The sequence below is a fragment of the Mauremys reevesii genome, linkage group 1 (assembly GCF_016161935.1).
Source record: "Mauremys reevesii isolate NIE-2019 linkage group 1, ASM1616193v1, whole genome shotgun sequence".
NCBI classification, from domain to species: Eukaryota; Metazoa; Chordata; order Testudines; family Geoemydidae; genus Mauremys; species Mauremys reevesii.
Window position 1 is genome coordinate 166,582,533 of NC_052623.1, and position 17,724 is coordinate 166,600,256.

General features: G+C 42.6%; 1 protein-coding gene across 2 annotated transcripts in view; it reads left to right on the forward strand.

Annotated features, from left to right (window-relative positions):
• Window positions 1-2,728: 2,728 nt before the first annotated feature.
• RCAN1 (regulator of calcineurin 1) overlaps window positions 2,729-17,724 on the forward strand; it is an 85,346-nt gene continuing 70,350 nt past the window's right edge. The window contains exon 1 of one of the 2 annotated variants that reach the window (XM_039540814.1): window positions 2,729-2,767. In XM_039540814.1, coding sequence (XP_039396748.1) covers window positions 2,741-2,767 — 27 coding nt within the window. In that variant the 5' untranslated portion in view covers window positions 2,729-2,740. Of the gene's footprint in view, window positions 2,768-16,462; window positions 16,772-17,724 lie in introns of those variants that run through there. The other variant, XM_039540790.1, reaches the window with a different exon arrangement.

The following is a 17,724-nucleotide window of genomic DNA, read 5'->3' on the forward strand; positions in this document are numbered from 1 at the left end:
GCTTGCCAAAGAACAGTGAACTGTCAGGAGAAGAATGGCATTTGGCTGAATGCCCAGCAGAGGTACAAGCTCCAGGCAGGGAATTCAACCTTGGAGTGCCCCCATGGCTAGAGGAGCAAGACTTAAGACTGATTAACCCAGAGGAGAGAGTTTTTGGCAGAGTAGTTGACTGAAGCTTTTATTTATCTTTTTATTAAAGAAATGAAACCCTCTGAAGAGGGCGCACCGTAATACTAGCAAGGCCTGCTTGGACTTGTTTATATTCTGAATGAGGAAAAACTGAGGCAAGGGCTCACCTGTGGTATCATGCCTGACCACAGGGGGGATGCTGGGGTAATCTCCATGCCTACACTGTGTAAAGATTTCAGATCAGTCCTCTATTCTTTCCTACCCCATAGATCCTAGATGTTTCCATACTTTCCCTGATCCCCCATTTATCTTTCCCATGCTCCCTATCACTTCTACTTTCCTTTTCTCTATTTCACTTTCCCTCCGGCTTCCCATCTCTCTTCCTTCTTCCCCTTTGCCAGCTTTTTTCTGTCTTCTACTTAGCCCTAGCATCTTTTTGTCTGATCCCCCACAAACTTGTTCCTTATGTCTCATGCTTTTCCTACCCCATGGGCCCTCTAATCCAGGGATTTCTCTATCCCACCCCGTGCCCTGGGGTAGGCGGGGTGTACACCCGCCCACCCCCCGAATTTCCCCAACACTCCCCACACACACAGTTTTGTGAACTAGTTACATACAGTGTTGCCAATTTAGTGATTGTTTGGAAATTTGAATTGAAACATTAATACACACTTTAAAAGTATATAAAGTGTATGATAAAATACGTATATCTGAAAAAAGTATAATAGATTTGAAAAGTATGAACATAGACTAGCTTCCTTATACAGCTGTTGTTTTTTATGACAACATCAGTGCATTCATTTCGGTGATGTTGGCCAACCTAATAATTTAAAATGATGATTTGTAAGCAAAGTCTAAATGAGCTCTCCCTGACAACTAGTGATGAGCTGGGGGCTGGGGGTAAAGGCTTCAGGACCAGATTGTATTTACATTCACACCTAATCTACCTAGGTATCCAGCAAACAGAGCTGTGTTGCCAAAGTGATAGATTTTGGCTGGGGTTGGGTTACAAATCACTTGAATGCAGGGCATCCTGAGCTTCTAATTTCTGGCCCCACCCCAGAGCCCATATCCCCAGACAGAGCCCTCCCTCCCATACCCATACCCCAACCCCCAATTTTGTGAGCATTCATGGCCCACCATGCAATTTCCATACCCATATGTGACCCTCAGGCCAAAAAGTTTGCCCACCCCGCCACAGATAGTCTTTTGTTTTGTTAAATGATCACTACTGCTGAAATCACTGATAAGAGGGATGAGGTGTGGAGCATGCTTTCAGAAGTCTTAAAAGAACAACACTCCGATGTGGAATCTACAGAACCTGAACCACCAAAAAAGAAAATCAACCTTCTGCTGGTGGCATCTGATGCAGAAAATGAAAATGAGCATGTGTTGGTCTGCACTGCTTTCGATTGTTATCTATCAGAATCCGTCATTAGCATGGATGCATGTCCCCTGGACAGGTGGTTGAAGTATGAAGGGACATATGAATTTTTAGCACATCTGGCATGTAAATATTTTGTAATGCTGGCTACAACCGTGCCATGAGAATGCCTGTTATTACTTTCAGGTGACATTGTAAACAAGAAGCGGGCAACATTAACTCCTGCAAATGTAAACAAACTTGTTTGTCTGAGCAATTTGCTGAACAAGGAGTAGGACTGAGTGGACTCGCAGGCTCTAAAATTTTACATTGTTTTATTTTTGAACATAGTTTTTTTTATACATAATTCTACATTCATGATAAAGAGATTGTATTACAGTACTTGTATTAGGCAAATTGAAAAATACAACTTGTTTTTTACAGTGCAAATACTTGTAATCAAAAATAAATATAAAGTGAGCACTATACACTTTGTATTCTGTGTTGTAATTGAAATCAATATATTTGAAAATGTAGACAACATCCAAAAATATTTAAATAAATGGTATTCAATTATTGTTTAACAGTGTGATTAATCACGGTTAATTTTTTTAATCGATTGACAGCCCTATTTTTTACATATGATTTTGTAAGCAAATAGTTTTTAAGTGAGGTGAAACTTGGGGGTACGCAAGACAAATCAGACTCCTGAAAGGGGTACAGTAATCTGGAAAGGTTGAGAGCCACTGCTCTACACCACAGGCATATCACAAACTTTTGGGATGAAAAGTGCTATATACACAAAGTATTATTACACTTATATTTAATCCATGTCTGCCCTTCTTCCATCCATGTTACGGTGTTACTGGTAGGGAAAAGAGCCCCATTTAATAGCTTTAGATTACTCTATTTTTTACTTTACCACTGAGTATGTAAATTTAGATTTGCCACTCTTTTGTTGATTCTTTCAATTTTAGTCAGGTATTTAATGTGGTATTCTATCATCTTGTATTTCATAGTATTCAGTTCAGCCAAACAAAATTAAAACAGATACCTCATTTTTCATAGAGGAGGTAACAAGGAAAAAGGATGCCATCTGTGTTTTAGTGTTCTCAGCTCCCCAGCATTAAGCTGATTAGGGGCAATCAGCTCCCTTCACAGCTGCTTAGAGGCAGTCTGCTGGGGAAGAGCTAGCTATGTGCAACAACAGAAGAAACATTTGTGTAAACAGGGGTTGGAGGCAGACTGATGCTAACAGGAAGAAAAAGCAGCAAGGTGGGTAACTTATTTGAGGCAAACATGTTTTGTATCCTTTATTTTTTTTTTGTTTTAATTTTCCTTGCTTACTGGTACAATTTTAGTAAAGCAGTATAGAGTCCTCAGTGCACACAGATAGATCCTGTATGTGGAAATCCTTTCTGCATTACTTCAAAAAATTAAAACAAACATCAACAAAAAATAGTATAAAGCACCTCTAACAAGCTGGTGATTGTCAAGGATGACATGGAAATCTAGAACTCAAGTTCCCTCCATCGCAACTGACAAGGTAAAAAGAAATAGATGCATTTCTTTTCCAGATGCCACAAGTCCCACCTGCCTCTCACAAGCTCTTGATACCTCCAGCTCACCACAAAAACATACAACAGAGTTTTATTTTCAATACAAAATTCTGCAGCACATTGAAAAATTGGAAATAGAATACATTGAAAAACAGTCTAAAATCTCTACTGCTTAATGTAAAAGTAAACTAACAAAATCTCCACTAGAACTGTACTGTTTCTTTTGTCCCACACCATACTTACAAACCATTATTTTATTTTATTATGTGCTGCAAGACTTTCAATATTCTGCAAAGCCTGAGTACTTTAGTAGTAGCCATTGCTTCCTCATCTCACCTCCTCCCCTATGCAAATAATGCCAGCCTCAATATTCCCTTCTGCCACCACATCCACATCCCTTCTGAAAACTCAATTGTTCTGTCTTGCTTAGAAGAAGTGAGGGGAAGGATGGGTACCAAACAAATACTTCTCCTCCCTGGTTCTATAGACCATGGAGGTCCATGGCTTCACAACTTGCCCCCACTCATCCCTTTCAATGAAGGGTGTATTGTTCCCATTGATGGTAATTCACATTAAAAGTCCTCCACAAATAATAGCAACATTATTTAAACAAGCATCATGATTTGTACATGAGCTCAATAGGACTATTCACATGCTTCAGGTTAAGCAAGTACTTTGTTCTGAGGTCCAGAAGGATGTGAGAAGCAGGCCAGTGGGAAGTTTCTAGGTGGAGACAAAAGGGGGGAAATAGAGATAATGTTATGGTAGGGCTCTACAGAAGACCCACCAGATCAGGAGGAGGAAGTAAATGAGGTAATTCTAGAACAAATAACAGAAATATCCAACACACAAGACCTGGTAGTAATAGGGGAGTTTACATATCCAGATGTCTGTTGGAAAAGTAGTATGGCAAAACACACTGTCCTCTAAGTTCTTGCAATGTATGGGGAGGACAACTTCTTGTTTCAGAAGGTGGCAGAAGGGGGACAGCCATTTTAGACTTTGTTCTTACTACCAGGAATTGGTTGTGAATCTGAAGATTGAAGGCAATTTGGGTGAAAGTGGTCATGAAATGATTAGAGTTCATGATGATTCTAATGGAAGGAAGGAGTTGGAGCAGTAGAATAAGGACAATGGACTTCAAAAAACAAATTTTAAAAAACTCAGAACTGTTAGGTAAGGTCTAAGGGAAAAGAGTTCAAGAGAGCTGGCAGGTTCTCAGAGGCAATATTAAAGGTACAAAAGCAAACTATCCCAATGCAAAAGAAAGATAGGAAAAATAACAAGAGGCCAATATGGCTCCATTAGGAGCTCTTGAATGATCTGAAAATCAAAAAGGAATCCTATCAAAAATGGAAATGGGGACAAATTGCAAAAGATGAGTACAAAAGAATAGCACAAGCAAGTGGGAACAATCAGCAAGGCTAAGGCTCAAAATGAGTTACACCTAGCAAGAGGCATAAAAAAGCAATAAAAAGACAAAGTTGAATAAAAGTGTAGGTCAGGTAGTAACAGAAAACATCAAGAAAGCTGAGGTGTTTCATGCCTTGCTTGCTTCAGTCTTCATGAAAAAGGTAAATTGCAGTCAGATACTTGTATTGATTGTGTCAACAATAAAGGTGAAGGAACACAGCCCAAAACAGGGAAATAAATTGTTAATGAATATTTAGATATGTTTGATGTATGCAAATCAGCAGGGCCTGATGAAATGCATGCTAGGGTATATAAGGAATTAGATGATGTAATCTCAGAACTGTTAGTGATTATCTCTGAGAACTCATGGAGGACAAATGAGGTCCATGAGGACTGGAGAAGGGCAAACATAGTACAATGAAACCCCACTATAACATGATGATTGGGGTCCAAAAAATTCGATTGCGATAAATGCGGGGTAGCGGTATAGCGAGGGTTACCATTTCAAGCCAGTCAGTTTCAAGCTGGTCAATTTCTCTTGGGCAGAAAATGACTTGCGTTTGCGAACTGCCCATAACAGTAACTGAAAGGGTGCAGCTCCAGCAGCGGGGACTCTCAGCCATGCAGCAAGAGAGGGAAACACTTGGGGAGAGCAGGGGAGACGTGCAAGGGGCAGAGGAAGAGCAAGGAGCAGCTGGGGAGGAGAATGGCTCTTCTCACCAAAAGAAGAAGCGGGGGTAGGGGGGAAGAGGCAGTGGGGAAGGCACATTCCATTTTTTCTTCGGCGGCGCTCCAGCCTCTCTCTTCTTTTTTTCTTTTTTGCACTTCTGCAGCGCTCCGGCTGCTTTTTTTTTTTTTTTTGCTTGAGGTGGCCAGAGCCACCTTATGATTGTGTTATATCCAAATTCACGTTATTGCGGGGCGTGTTATAGTGGGATTTCCCTATACCTTGTATTTTAAAGGCCATTTACAAAAAGATCCAGGGATTTCTAGACCAATATACCATTTTTTGATACCTGGAAAGAGAACAAATTATTAAATGGTAAATTTGTAAGCACCTAAAGAATAAGGGGGTGATAAGGAATATCCAGCATGGATCTGGCAAGAACAAATTATGCCAAACCAGCCTAATTTCCTTCTTTGACAGGGTTACTGGCCTAGTGGATGGGGGAAACAGTAGATAAAAATACATCACTTGATTTTTTTGATTATTTTTTTTTAAGTAAGGCTTTTAAAACACTACCACTGAGCTTTTCATAAGCAAACTAGGGAAAGGTCGTCTAGATTAAATGAATATAAGGTGAGTGCAAAACTTGTTGAAAGGCTATACTCAATGAGTAGTTATCAATAGTTTGTCAAACTGTAGGGTTGTATCTAGTGGGGTTCCACAGGAGTCTGTTACTAGTCAATATTTTCATTAATGACTTGGATAATGGAGTGGAGAGTATGCTTATAAAATTTGCACATGATACCAAGATGGGACGGATTGCAAACACTTATAGGATTAGAATTCAAAATGATGACAAATTAGATAATTGGTCTGAAACTAATGCAAACAAATGAAAGTATTACTTTACAGAAAGAATCTGGGGGTTGTAGTGGATTACAATTTGAATGAGACTCAACAATGTCATGCAGTTGCAAAAAAGACTAATATAATTCTGGGGTATATTAACAGGAGTGCCACATGTAAGACATGGGACGTAATTGTCCCGTTCTACTTAGCATTGTGACTGGTGAGGTCTCAGCTGGAGTGCTGTGTCTGGGTGCCACACTTTAGGAAAGATGTGGAAAAATTAGAGAGACTCCAGAGGAGAGCAACAAAAATGATAAAGTTTAGAAAACCTGATCTATCTTTTGGGTTTTTTTTAAAGGAATTTTGGTTTTAAGAAAAGAAGACTGGGGGTGGGAGAGGGAACATTTTATAACAGACTTCAAATATGTTAAGGGATAAATTAAAAAGGATGGTATGTTCTCCATGTCCACTCAGGGCAGGTCAAGAAGTAAAGGGTTTAATTTTCAGCAAGGGAGATATTAGGTTAGATATAAGATTTTTTTTTCTAACTATAAGGCAGTTACACTTGGGAATAGGTTTCAAAGGGAGGCTGTTGAATCCCTGTCGCTGGAGGTTTGCAAGAACATGTTGGACAAACACCTGTCAGGGATGGTCTACGTTTACTTGGTCCTACCTCAGTGCAAGTGGCTTAACTAGATGACCTCTCAAAGTCCCTTCCAGCCCTATATTTCTATGATTCTATACATCTTTGCAGGATTAGGGTCTTACTAAGTAACTGTATGATCTTAATATTGCCACCTTTCTCTTTCCTCTCTCCTCCTGTCTTCTTTTTCTGTTTGAGTCTCGCCTCTTGTGTCACTCATGTTAAATTTAGAGCTTGATTATTTTTTTTCAGAAGCACTGAGCAATCACAACTCCACTTGAAGTCAATTTTGTCTGTGGGTGCCTAGCATCTCTGAAAATCAAATCTGTAGAATGTAAGCTATGTGGGGGCAGGGAACATACCTTTACCTCTTTTGCAAAGTGTCTAGCATAGTTCTGGGTTCTCAAAAAATTTAATCAATGTTCAGTAGGATTTTGTACCTATTTTTAACTATGCAAAGGTTTCCCTTTGTAAATTAGCTGACACTTACAACCATACATGTTTGCCCTAACACCCTAACTAGATGTATTAGAATATTCTAATACTCTAATACTAAACTTGGAAACAACTGGAGGTTGATTTTTAAATAGACAAGATACTTCCCCACCCAATAATGCTGGTGCTTTTTCTGACTCTCCCTTGTCACATTATCCCTATTGACTTATATTAATAAAATTCTAGCTTACTCTAATTCCAGTTTCTCATCTTACTGCTACCTCAGTTTCTTGCAACAATTGCTTAAAACTTCTACTGCTCAGCATCCCCATCACTGTTCATTTATACCATTGTTTGTTATGGTTACCTCCAAAGCTAAGATTTATGTTCTAAATTTTAACTTAGCACTTACAAGCTTTTATCCCTTGCAGAATTAGGTTCCTCTCTGTCCCTTTCAATTTAATTTGGCTTCTGGTGGAATGCTCACACCTCACTCTCACCATCAGTATCAAAAAATCATGCTTTTTAATTTAAAGTTGTGCTATAACATCAAGTATAAAATATTACAAAAAAAATTACATGATCAGATTGGAGAGACAGTATCAAGTATCAGAGGGGTAGCCGTGTTAGTCTGGATCTGTAGCAACAGAAAGATGTGTGGCATTCTTTATTAACAGATTGCTGCGCAGCATGGTGGAAGCTCACATTTAGGTCAGGGGTTTTCAGGGCAGTTTTAAGCAGCAAAGAAGAGAGAGAGGTATTAGACAAATGAGGAGAAGGCCCTGGAGGCCCTGCTCCAGCAGTTCAACTGCCAGGCCTCCTCCTCCTCCTACCTCATACCTCTACTTCTCTTCTAGCTTGCTTCTTGCTTGCATATAAACCTGCCCTGGAAATTTCCACCATCTTCAATTGCAAAGAGTGGTATTCATTCCAAAAACGTAGCTCATGCTGCAGAACGTCTGTTAGTCTATAAGGTGCCACAGGATTCTTTGAGAGACAGTATGTTTCTAAATACTTGAATTACATGGATTATATAGAAATAAGGTGCACATGCAATGAGATGTATATTAAATATTGGTTTTATGAATTTATGGTAACCAAGAAATGAATTACTGAATATCATACATAAAAATAATTAAAAAGTTGAATAGATCACTTGTAATTCTCAATATAAATGTGTTAAAGTTGTTGAAAGTTAACATGGATTGTAAAAGTTCTACTTAGGTGAATGCTATTTGATACGCTTATTGCTAAAATGATAGAAATAACTTTTAAAATCTTAATTTTAAAACATCCATGATTCTGCTCGTCTGACATTGATGTAGAATTCCCATGAAATCCATACAGCTGACTCTTGTTAGGTTTCATTTTTTTTTTAAATTCAATTCAATGAGACTTAATTGGATAACAAGTTACACAAATGAAGCTGAAGTGTAAGAAAAAGGCAGACCCTTTAGTTGTCTGTCAGAGACACTATGACACTCCTGACTAGGGTAATACACATTGTGTTTGAGATTCAATCCTCTATTTATCATTAATGGCCAAATCAGTGGCAGGTTACTATGTAGCATGATGCCACCTATTTTTCCCCAGAGGATCAGGCAGACGAGAACCCAACTTTAGCCTTTCTTTTAACAGCTTTTAACCTGGTCTTTGCTATTATTGTCTTATTTTATTATGCCTTTTCAAAGGTGTTTACCAATTCAATTTATTTGCTCAATAACATTTTGTAAAGGTGTGCTATTAAGTAAATCAATAACCAGAGATCATCTTATTGATTACCCCTGAAATCAGTGGCTTGTTTACTTCCACATCAGCTTTGCCTTTCTTTTCCTAATTTAGAAAGTAACTTGCCAATAGCATATTTTGAAAGTCAGTAAGGCATACATGCTAACCTGGTATGTTCCTGTAATGAAGAGGTATTGACATGTCACTACTAAATTTGGTATTTGAGATACAAAGTGGCCAGTGACATTGGTGGCTTCATGGTGCTAGTCACAATATAGACTAATACAGGAAGACACATTCCATGCCCAGATCAGCTTCCAATCTAATTAAAGACAAGTTGCAACAAGTGTGCATAACAAACAATAGGAGGGAATTGAGGATGAGGGTAACAGTAACATTATCAGTTACATAGGCTAGCAATACAACTTGATGGTTCTGAATCAGTTATTTAAACTTTGTAATTTAATTTCTCTTTTTGAAGACTCCTTAACCACTTGTGCTCCCTTAATTCGTTCTCCTTCTTCCCAGCCTTGATAAAGGGACTCTGGGCTTGCTACCTATTACTCCATTGAATTTGTATATTTCTGCCTTGTCCCCCATACAGATGACTTCCACTATACCTAATATTACTAGTCCCTTTGAAAAAAATAATTCAGCAATTCCCACATTTCCCTCAGATGATACAGCCCCTTCCAAAAGAAAAGCCACCCACTCCATGTGGAGCTGGGAGCCTACCAGGTACCCAAAGTTGTTCCTGACTTGGGGGCAGGAATAGGTCCTTGTAAGTGCTAAGTGTAAGAGGGAAGAAAGTCTATTGATTATGGATTGTGTGCTGTATTGTCATGTGTCAGGGTTCTTTCTCCACTCTGAACTTTGGGGAACAGATGTGGAGACCCGCATGAAAGACCCCCTAAGCTTATTTAGCAGCTTAGGTTAACAATAAGCTGCCACCACCAAGCATGTTTTAAATCTTAGGGGAGAGCCACTTGGAACTCTGCCTTCCCCCAACTATTTCCCAAGTCCCTAACCCCACATTTCCTGGGCAGATTTGAGACTAATTCCTCCCCCCCGCCAAGTCATTACACCCCTTTTCTTGGGTAGGCTTGAGAGTATATCCTCATCAGTTAGTACTGGTGAACACAGATCCAAAACCCTTGGATCTTAAAACAATGAAAAATCATTCAATGAAAAATCAATCATTAAAAGAATAATTTTATTAAAAGAAAAGGTAAAGTTCATCTCTGTAAAATTGGGATGGAAATAACTTTACAAGGTAATCAGATTTAAAGAGCCTAGAGGAACCTCCTCTAGCCTTAGGTTTAAAGTTACAGCAAACAGACGTAAACCCTCTAGCAAAAGGAACATTTACAAGTTGAGAAAACAAACATAAAACTAACACGCCTTGCCTGGCTGTTATTTACAAGTTTTAAATATGAGAGACTTGTGCAGAAAGATTTGGAGAACACAAACTGATGTCCGGTCCCTCTTAGAGTGAGCACCACCAAAACAAAGAGCACAAACAAAAACCTCCCCTACCCCCAAGATTTGAAAGTATCTTGTCCCCTTATTGGTCCTTTGGGTCAGGTATCAGCCAGGTTATCTGAGCTTCTTAACCCTTTACAGGTAAAAGGATTTTGGTGCCTCTGGCCAGGAGGGATTTTATAGAATTGTATACAGGAGGGTTGTTACCCTTCCCTTTATAGTTATGACATCATGGCTGTCCAGTTATGAAGGTGCTGGGCCCTGCCCATTCCCTAACTTCCTCATACCAGGTACCCCTCTTTTTCCATGCTTTGCCCACCCAATGGTAACTCTTCCAACCCCACAGAGATCTCACAAAAGCCTGGAAATGCTCACATCACCGAAGCACCTACACCTATATAGGCACTGCTAGGAGGGGATAGAGTTGTAGAAAATTCTTGTTCTGTGGGGGCACAGTGGTGTCCATTTGAGCTGTCTGTGCCTTAATCTGGCTCTGAACCCCAATGAGGCAGAATAAATCATGAGAAGCCAGATGGGGGTCTAAATCACTGTCACACCAGGGAGACAAATGGGAATTGGCATTAGACCTTTTGATATAACAAAACACTGCAAACCCTCAACTCTTCTGCATTCTACATGTAGCATATCTTTAGCTGAACAATAATCTGATGACTGAAGTATGAATTTGGTGATTGGATGACATTTGAATCCCAAAGTAAATGAACTGATTAGTTGCAGAAAAGGGGTAGTGTGCTGGTTTACTCTAAGTTTAAAATCTGGATGACATTAAAGGAGGGATAATGACAGACTCAATACACATAGATAACATGTTACACAGTACCATTTACCTGCGTGCATTCACGAAGTCCCATGATCTGATTTCACAAAAAATTCACTGAATACACTTAATGAGAAGTAAGAAGCATAGGTATATTGGGTTTGTTTGTTTTTGCACATGGTAACATAGCCAGTCAGTCTGCATTTGAGAAGCAAGAACTTTTTGTGATGTCATTTGGAATAAAAACAAATCTTACAAAAGATTTCCATTGCTTTTTTTCATCAGCCACTAGGTGGCAGTGTTTGCTATCCATACTGTACTTAAAACAGAAAAAAATTGGTAAGTCACTTGTTACTGGATGTGACATATTTTATGATAGAAAGTTTGCTTCTCACTCTAAAGGAACCTGTATCATTGATCATCTTATTTTCTCTTAGATATATCTTCTTCTAGAGATGCACAAAACCCCAGATCTGAACTTTGTTGCTCGGGGTCTATCTCTATTTTCCCCTCTGGGTTTTACCAGATTCTCTCAGCCCAACCATATGTTGGTGTTAGTTGCATAGTTAACAATAATGAGGAAGAATGGTCTTGTGGTTAAAGGCATGGGACTGGGATTCAGGTGATTTGGGTTTAATTTTGCTGCAGACATTCAATATGATGTAGGGGCAAGTCATTTAATCTCTGCCTCAGAGCCCTATTTGTAAAACAGAGATAATGCTTTCTTTTTGTCTTTTTATTATTATTATTATTTTATTTAGACTGTAAGTTTCTGCCCCACAGACCTCTCTCCTACCATGTATTTGTATAGTGCCTAGCACCATAAGGCCCTGATCTCAGCTAGACCTGTAGGTACTACTGTAATACAAAATAATCTGGCTGCTTTGTAGGAATCTGGAATTTGTTACAATTACCAAATGGTGGGCACTCAGAATAACGAGGAGTGCAGTAGAAGACTAAGTATCTTGTAATATAATACATAATAAGCATGATGACAGGATTCATGCCCCAGTATGATAAATGTACAAATGTTAAGATAATACATGATTTCAGTCTAAGCATTATGAAACTGAACTGCTCAATCACTCTTTACTAGTGAAAGGAAAAAAATTCTTATTGAGGAAAATGCCCTGTTCACTTGTATAAAAAGAAATTATTTGAATTAAATTCTAATATTATAGTTACAGAAGAGGCATTTTTACATTTAAGAAATATGCTTGCATTGCTAAATCTCAAATCAGATTCCATTGTTCTTTGCAGGTGAAATTGCCCCTGTGCAAAAGCCTAGGACCTAAGTGGTGCATAGATTTTTGTACAAGTTGTCTGCACAGAGATGAATTTCACAATTTGTGTCAAGAACTAACTCTGACTTGACTGCTTGAGCAGCTATGCAGGTTTACTGGAGAACCAAGAGGAAAAGTGAGAGAGAGAGAAAAATGGAGTTAGCTGTCTAGAGGTTGGAGCAATTTTGCATTTGAAAGCAAATCATACCAACTTTTTGGCTTTTTAAAAATTCTGATAATAGATACAGCTTGCTGGAGTCTGTGAAAACTGGTGGAAACGTATGTCCAGACTGGATGAAAGTACAGTACATGACGACATGGATACTAGTGAAAATATGATGTATCTAGGATTGAGTTATCTCCAAGAGGAAGATGATTTAAAAAATGGCTTTTTTCCTGGATAGAAGACTGAGTATGACTAAATTTACCTTTTTAAATGACAAGAAATTACTGTACCTTTTTAAATGACAAATTACTGTACTCTTTCACTACAATCTTCTTTACCTTCTTGCTGAATATACTGCAATAGGATGAAGTTGGAATTAATTTAAAACCAGTAATTTATCAGTTTCACACACAGTACTATGTTCCACTGTAAAGTCTATTGACATGTAGATCATTTTGAAAAAAGACCAACACTACTGCCTCAGGATGCAGTAGCTGAGATAAGTCAAGCAGTGGGGCTGTTGCCTTTGCCATAAACCTTACACAATGCTGATCATTAGTGGCATGTGAATAGTAGTTCTTCCAAAGTTCATTACTTTGGCATAAACATTGGCTCCATGCTGCATTTTGGAAGACTAAATTTGCCTACCATAGCAACAACATATTTTAAATTATGGTTTAACTGTTTGCCATACCATGATTAATAAATTGATTTTTTTTTAAAGAATTGTGCCATAATAGTCTACATTAACTTAGGCTTTTAGCCTGGTTATGACACCCGGTGGTGTATTTTACATATGTAGTTAGAGACTTTAATGTACATTAACAAAAAAGTATGTTTCTGTAGTCAGGAGATAAGGAGAATGATCAGAGAACTGAACTCCAGAAGTCTGAACTGAAATAAAATATGAGCTTAGTTTGGGAACAGGTGATGTATTTACTTGTGTGTATGTATCAATACCCTCTACATAATGGAATGTCTGATGCACTATGGCACCTTGATCCATAGGACCAAATTGTCTCCTTATTCATGTCTCTGGGAATGTTGCCTACTTTAAGCCTACAAAGAGCCACTATTCCCTACTGGAACTAGTTATGAAGGAAGTTGAGGTACTTTGCCAAAATAAGAGCCCCATCTCATCTAATTCATTATAAGAAAGTAGGTACGTTCAGTTAATGGCCAGGTATTCAGTATTAGAAGGGTCCCTGAAGTGAGAGACCAGTCTAATGTCCTTGGACTATTAAACTGTTCTGCCACTTTTTTTTAAACCTTCTCTCCTCTTACCTGTCATATGCAGGTGTAGAAAATTAGATGGATTTATTAACATACTTCTTCTATCTTGTACCCAACATTAAACTTGTGCTGGGATAAGTTGCTCAGACTATGTAGTTGGACACCCATGCAAATTTTGTGAAGAGGTATGCTTCTAAAACTCCTTGTCTTTGGCAGCTCCTCTGGAAATTGATCCCACTTAAATATCTGTAAAATTTATTTGTTTACTTAGGTTAAACACATTTCTCAACTAGCCAGCTAATCTATGGGAGATGCTAATCACTCAGGTCCATTCCTACAGGCCAGAGGAGCAGTAAAGCACCTGAATTCTCCTACCTATAAGGAGCTGTTTATCTCTTCAACAGGAATGTCTTAAACTAGCAGCTGTATGTTTACACATGGAAAAAACTGTGTATTTGGAGAGAGATATGTAACACATAGCTGAGATTTTTTTAAAGTTATTTTGATAAAAAGACTTGAATTCCAAGCAGAGTCCAGATGATGAGGGGGAGAGGAGAGCATAAATAGTGCTCTAGTTTGCCTCCATTTTAGGGACCGTGATATTTACATGCTTGGGACTTTGTAAGGAAGAGAAAGGAAAGAAGTGAAGGAGATGTAAAGATACTGATGCAGATCCTCTGCTATTACATTGCTTCACTTGGTATAGCTGAGGTTGGAAGGAAAGAACATAAGGCTGACTTTAAATCATATTTACACTCCCCCCTATAAGAGCTATTTAAATCCAAAATAACATTAAACAAATGTCAAGCAAAGAGTTCATCTTAGAAATAAGGTATCACAAATATAAGTTCATGAACAAGATTAGCTGTATAATTCCTCCAGCACAAGAAGTTGCAACTGCCCACGGAATGTTGTTACATGCCTTGATTTTCAGACTCATTTTTGACTTTGTTCTGCACAGAAAAAGAAAAGCTAAACTTAATGTGGGTCAGACGTCTTGTGTAGCTGATCATAAATCACCTGGCTCCTTTGTGTGTACAACACTTGTCCTTTATTTGGTGTCTAATATCCTCCCCCCAACCCCCATTCAGTCTGTCTATAAGTAGGAGAAATGTACTTCAATGATAGGAAAAGGTTGAGATGCTGCAGTACACATAAGAACAAAAGAGCTGCCATACTACTTCAGACCATGGTCTAGCTAACCTACTCTCCTGTCTTTAACAGTTGTGCACAGCAGAGCTCCTGTGGGAGTGTACAGAAAAGAGCCATTATGGAGTAATCCAGCCCTGTCTTCCAGCGCCAGCTTCTTGTAGGGAGAGGTTTCAGGTAGTCCAGCCCATGTTTGGGGCAATCTTGGCTAACAGCCACGGCTGGACCTATTTTCCATGAACTTATCGAGTTCTTTTTTTAAACTGGCTGTACTTTTGGCATCAACCAGCACATGCATGGTAATGAGTTCCACAGGTTCCTTGTGCAGTGTGTGGAAAGTGTACTAAACTTGCTGCCTAATTAATTACAGGTGCGGAGCCCTGGCTTGTGTATTGTGGGAGAAGGTAAATGTATGACTGCACCACCACAATGGCGTGCTTTACAAATCAGCCCATTTCACAGCTGTTAAGCCTCAGGAGGGGTTACCTTCTGGGGGTGAGCATGCCCCCACACGTGGGGTAATGTCTTTGCCCTGTTTCCCACTAATAAACCGAGCTAGTGGACCAGTCCAGGGGGCTGATATTTTCTCCCCCTCTACCCTGACTGGGTGGGGATGGGGGACAGGAGGTGAGATCTCACTCCCTGGCTGGGGGGAATCCATGATCATCCCCCTGAGGCGGGGTGGACAAACTATGGCCCGCAGGCTGGCTCCGGATCCTGGGGGAAGGGGTCTCTGTGCGCTGCTCTCACTTCCAGGCACTGCCCCCCTGCAACTCCCATTGGCCGGGAATGGGGAACCACGGCCAGTGGGAACTTCGGGGGAGGTACCCACAGGTGAGGGCAGCACATGGAGCCCTCTGCCCCCTCTCCCAGGGGCTGTAGGAACATGGTGCCGGCGGCTTCTGGGAGTGGTGTGGGGCCAGGGCAAGCAGGAAGCCTGCCCTGGCGTGTGCCGCTGCCACCCTGGAACAGCTCCAGGTAAGTCGGGCCGGAACCTACACCCCAAACCCCTTCTGCACCCTGAAACCCTGCTCTGAGCCCCCTTCTGCACCCCGAACTCCTGCTCTGAGCCCCCTTCTGCACCCCGACCCCCTGCTCTGAGCCCCCTTCTGCACCCCAACCCCCTGGCCTGAGCCTCCTGCTACACCCCAACCCCCTGGCCTGAGCCCCCTGTTGCACCCCCATAGCCCTTTTCTGCCGCAACCCCTGGCCCTGAGCCCCTTCCCGCACACCACACCCCAGCCCCCTGCTCCAGCCCTCCAGTCATGGCCCTGCACGCGATTTCCCCACCCAGATGTGGCCCTCAGGCCACAAAGTTTGCCCGCGCCTGAGCCGGGGGCTGCTGGCCCATGCAGGGATCCCGCTGCCCCGGGGCGCTTCCGTGTGCAGGAGACGCCGGGTGCCCGTTGCTGGGCGGGCGAGAAGCGGGGCCGCTGCCCTCACCCAAGATGGCGGCCGGGGCTGACGCCGGCGGGTCGGTCACCTGTTGAGGTGGAGGCAGCGCGGCGCCTCATTGGCTCCGGCTGCCCCGGGCCGCGGTGCCTGCGCGGCGGGGAAGGGGTTAACGCCGGGGCCGCGGGCGGAGGCGGGGCCGCCCGAGGAGGAGCCAGCAGCGCCACCGCGCAGCCCGGCTGGGCCGGGACCGGGGCTCCGCGACCGCCCCATGGAGAGCGGGGGCGCTGGCTGCAGCCGCTTGCCCGGCGCGGCGGGGGGGAGCGGCCCGTCAGGCAGCGAGCGGGAGCCGCAGCCCGGGGAGGAGGAGGCGCCGCCGGAGGCCGAGTCCGACTGGAGCTTTATCGACTGCGAGATGGAGGCGGTGGCGCTGCGGGACCTGCCCACCGCCACCATCGCCTGCAACCTGGACCCGCGCCTCTTCCAGGACAGCCTGTGCCGGGTGAGCGCGGGCTGGGGCCGGCCGCGGGGAGCTGCAGCGAGTCCGGCCGCCGCTCGTGCCATGGCGCCCCCCGCCGCCCGGTCACTTTGTGGCCTTTCCCTTCCCTGCCGTCGGGGCTCGGAGCCGGGCGCTAGGCGCCGCACGGGGTCCCCGCTAGCCGGGCTGTCGGAGGGAGCGCTCGCCGCGGCTGCCGCGCCCCGTCCCGGGGAGCCCCGGGGGTGCCCCTCGGCCCCTGCCTGCCAGACCGCTTGTGCTTGGGCACCGGGGCGCCTGCAGCTCAGCGTGGGGCGGCCTGAGCCTGCCGCTCTCGCGGCGCCTCGCTGGCGGGCCGTGGCGCGGTCGGGCATGGGACGGTTGGGCGGCCGTTGGGAAGACAGTTGGTGAGGAACCGGTCAGCTGGTGAGGGCCCGTGACGGCCGCAGGCCGCTGGTCGGTCGGGAGCCCTTGGTGCCCAGTAGATGGAGCATTTGCAGCACTTGCCTGACTCCTGGCCCCCCGGTCCCTCGCCAAGCGCTGTTTGAGAGCAAAGGCAGGTGGCCCCCTGGGGGTGACCCTTCCACGGACTTCCCCAAGGAGATGCGATGTTCCTTTGTTGCAACTCACTTGTATTACACAAATGGCAGTTGTTGGTTGTGACCAATGATAGGTTAAAATATAACCTATGTGACCTTAAGAGGAATAATACTGAAATTTACGAAGATAATGATTTTGATTTTTTTTTATAGCTACTCCTATGAGTGAAGATAGTATGTGCTTAGATGTCTTCAGGTTTGAGATGAGGGTCCCTAACCTGAGGATTTAGTTGTAATTATTTCTTTTAAAAAAATGATTATTTCTTTACAAGTAGACATTGACATCTTAACAGGGGCGGCTCCAGGCCCCAGCACGCCAAGCGCGTGCTTGGGGCGACATGCCGCGGGGGGCGCTCTGCCGGTCGCCGGGAGGGCGGCATG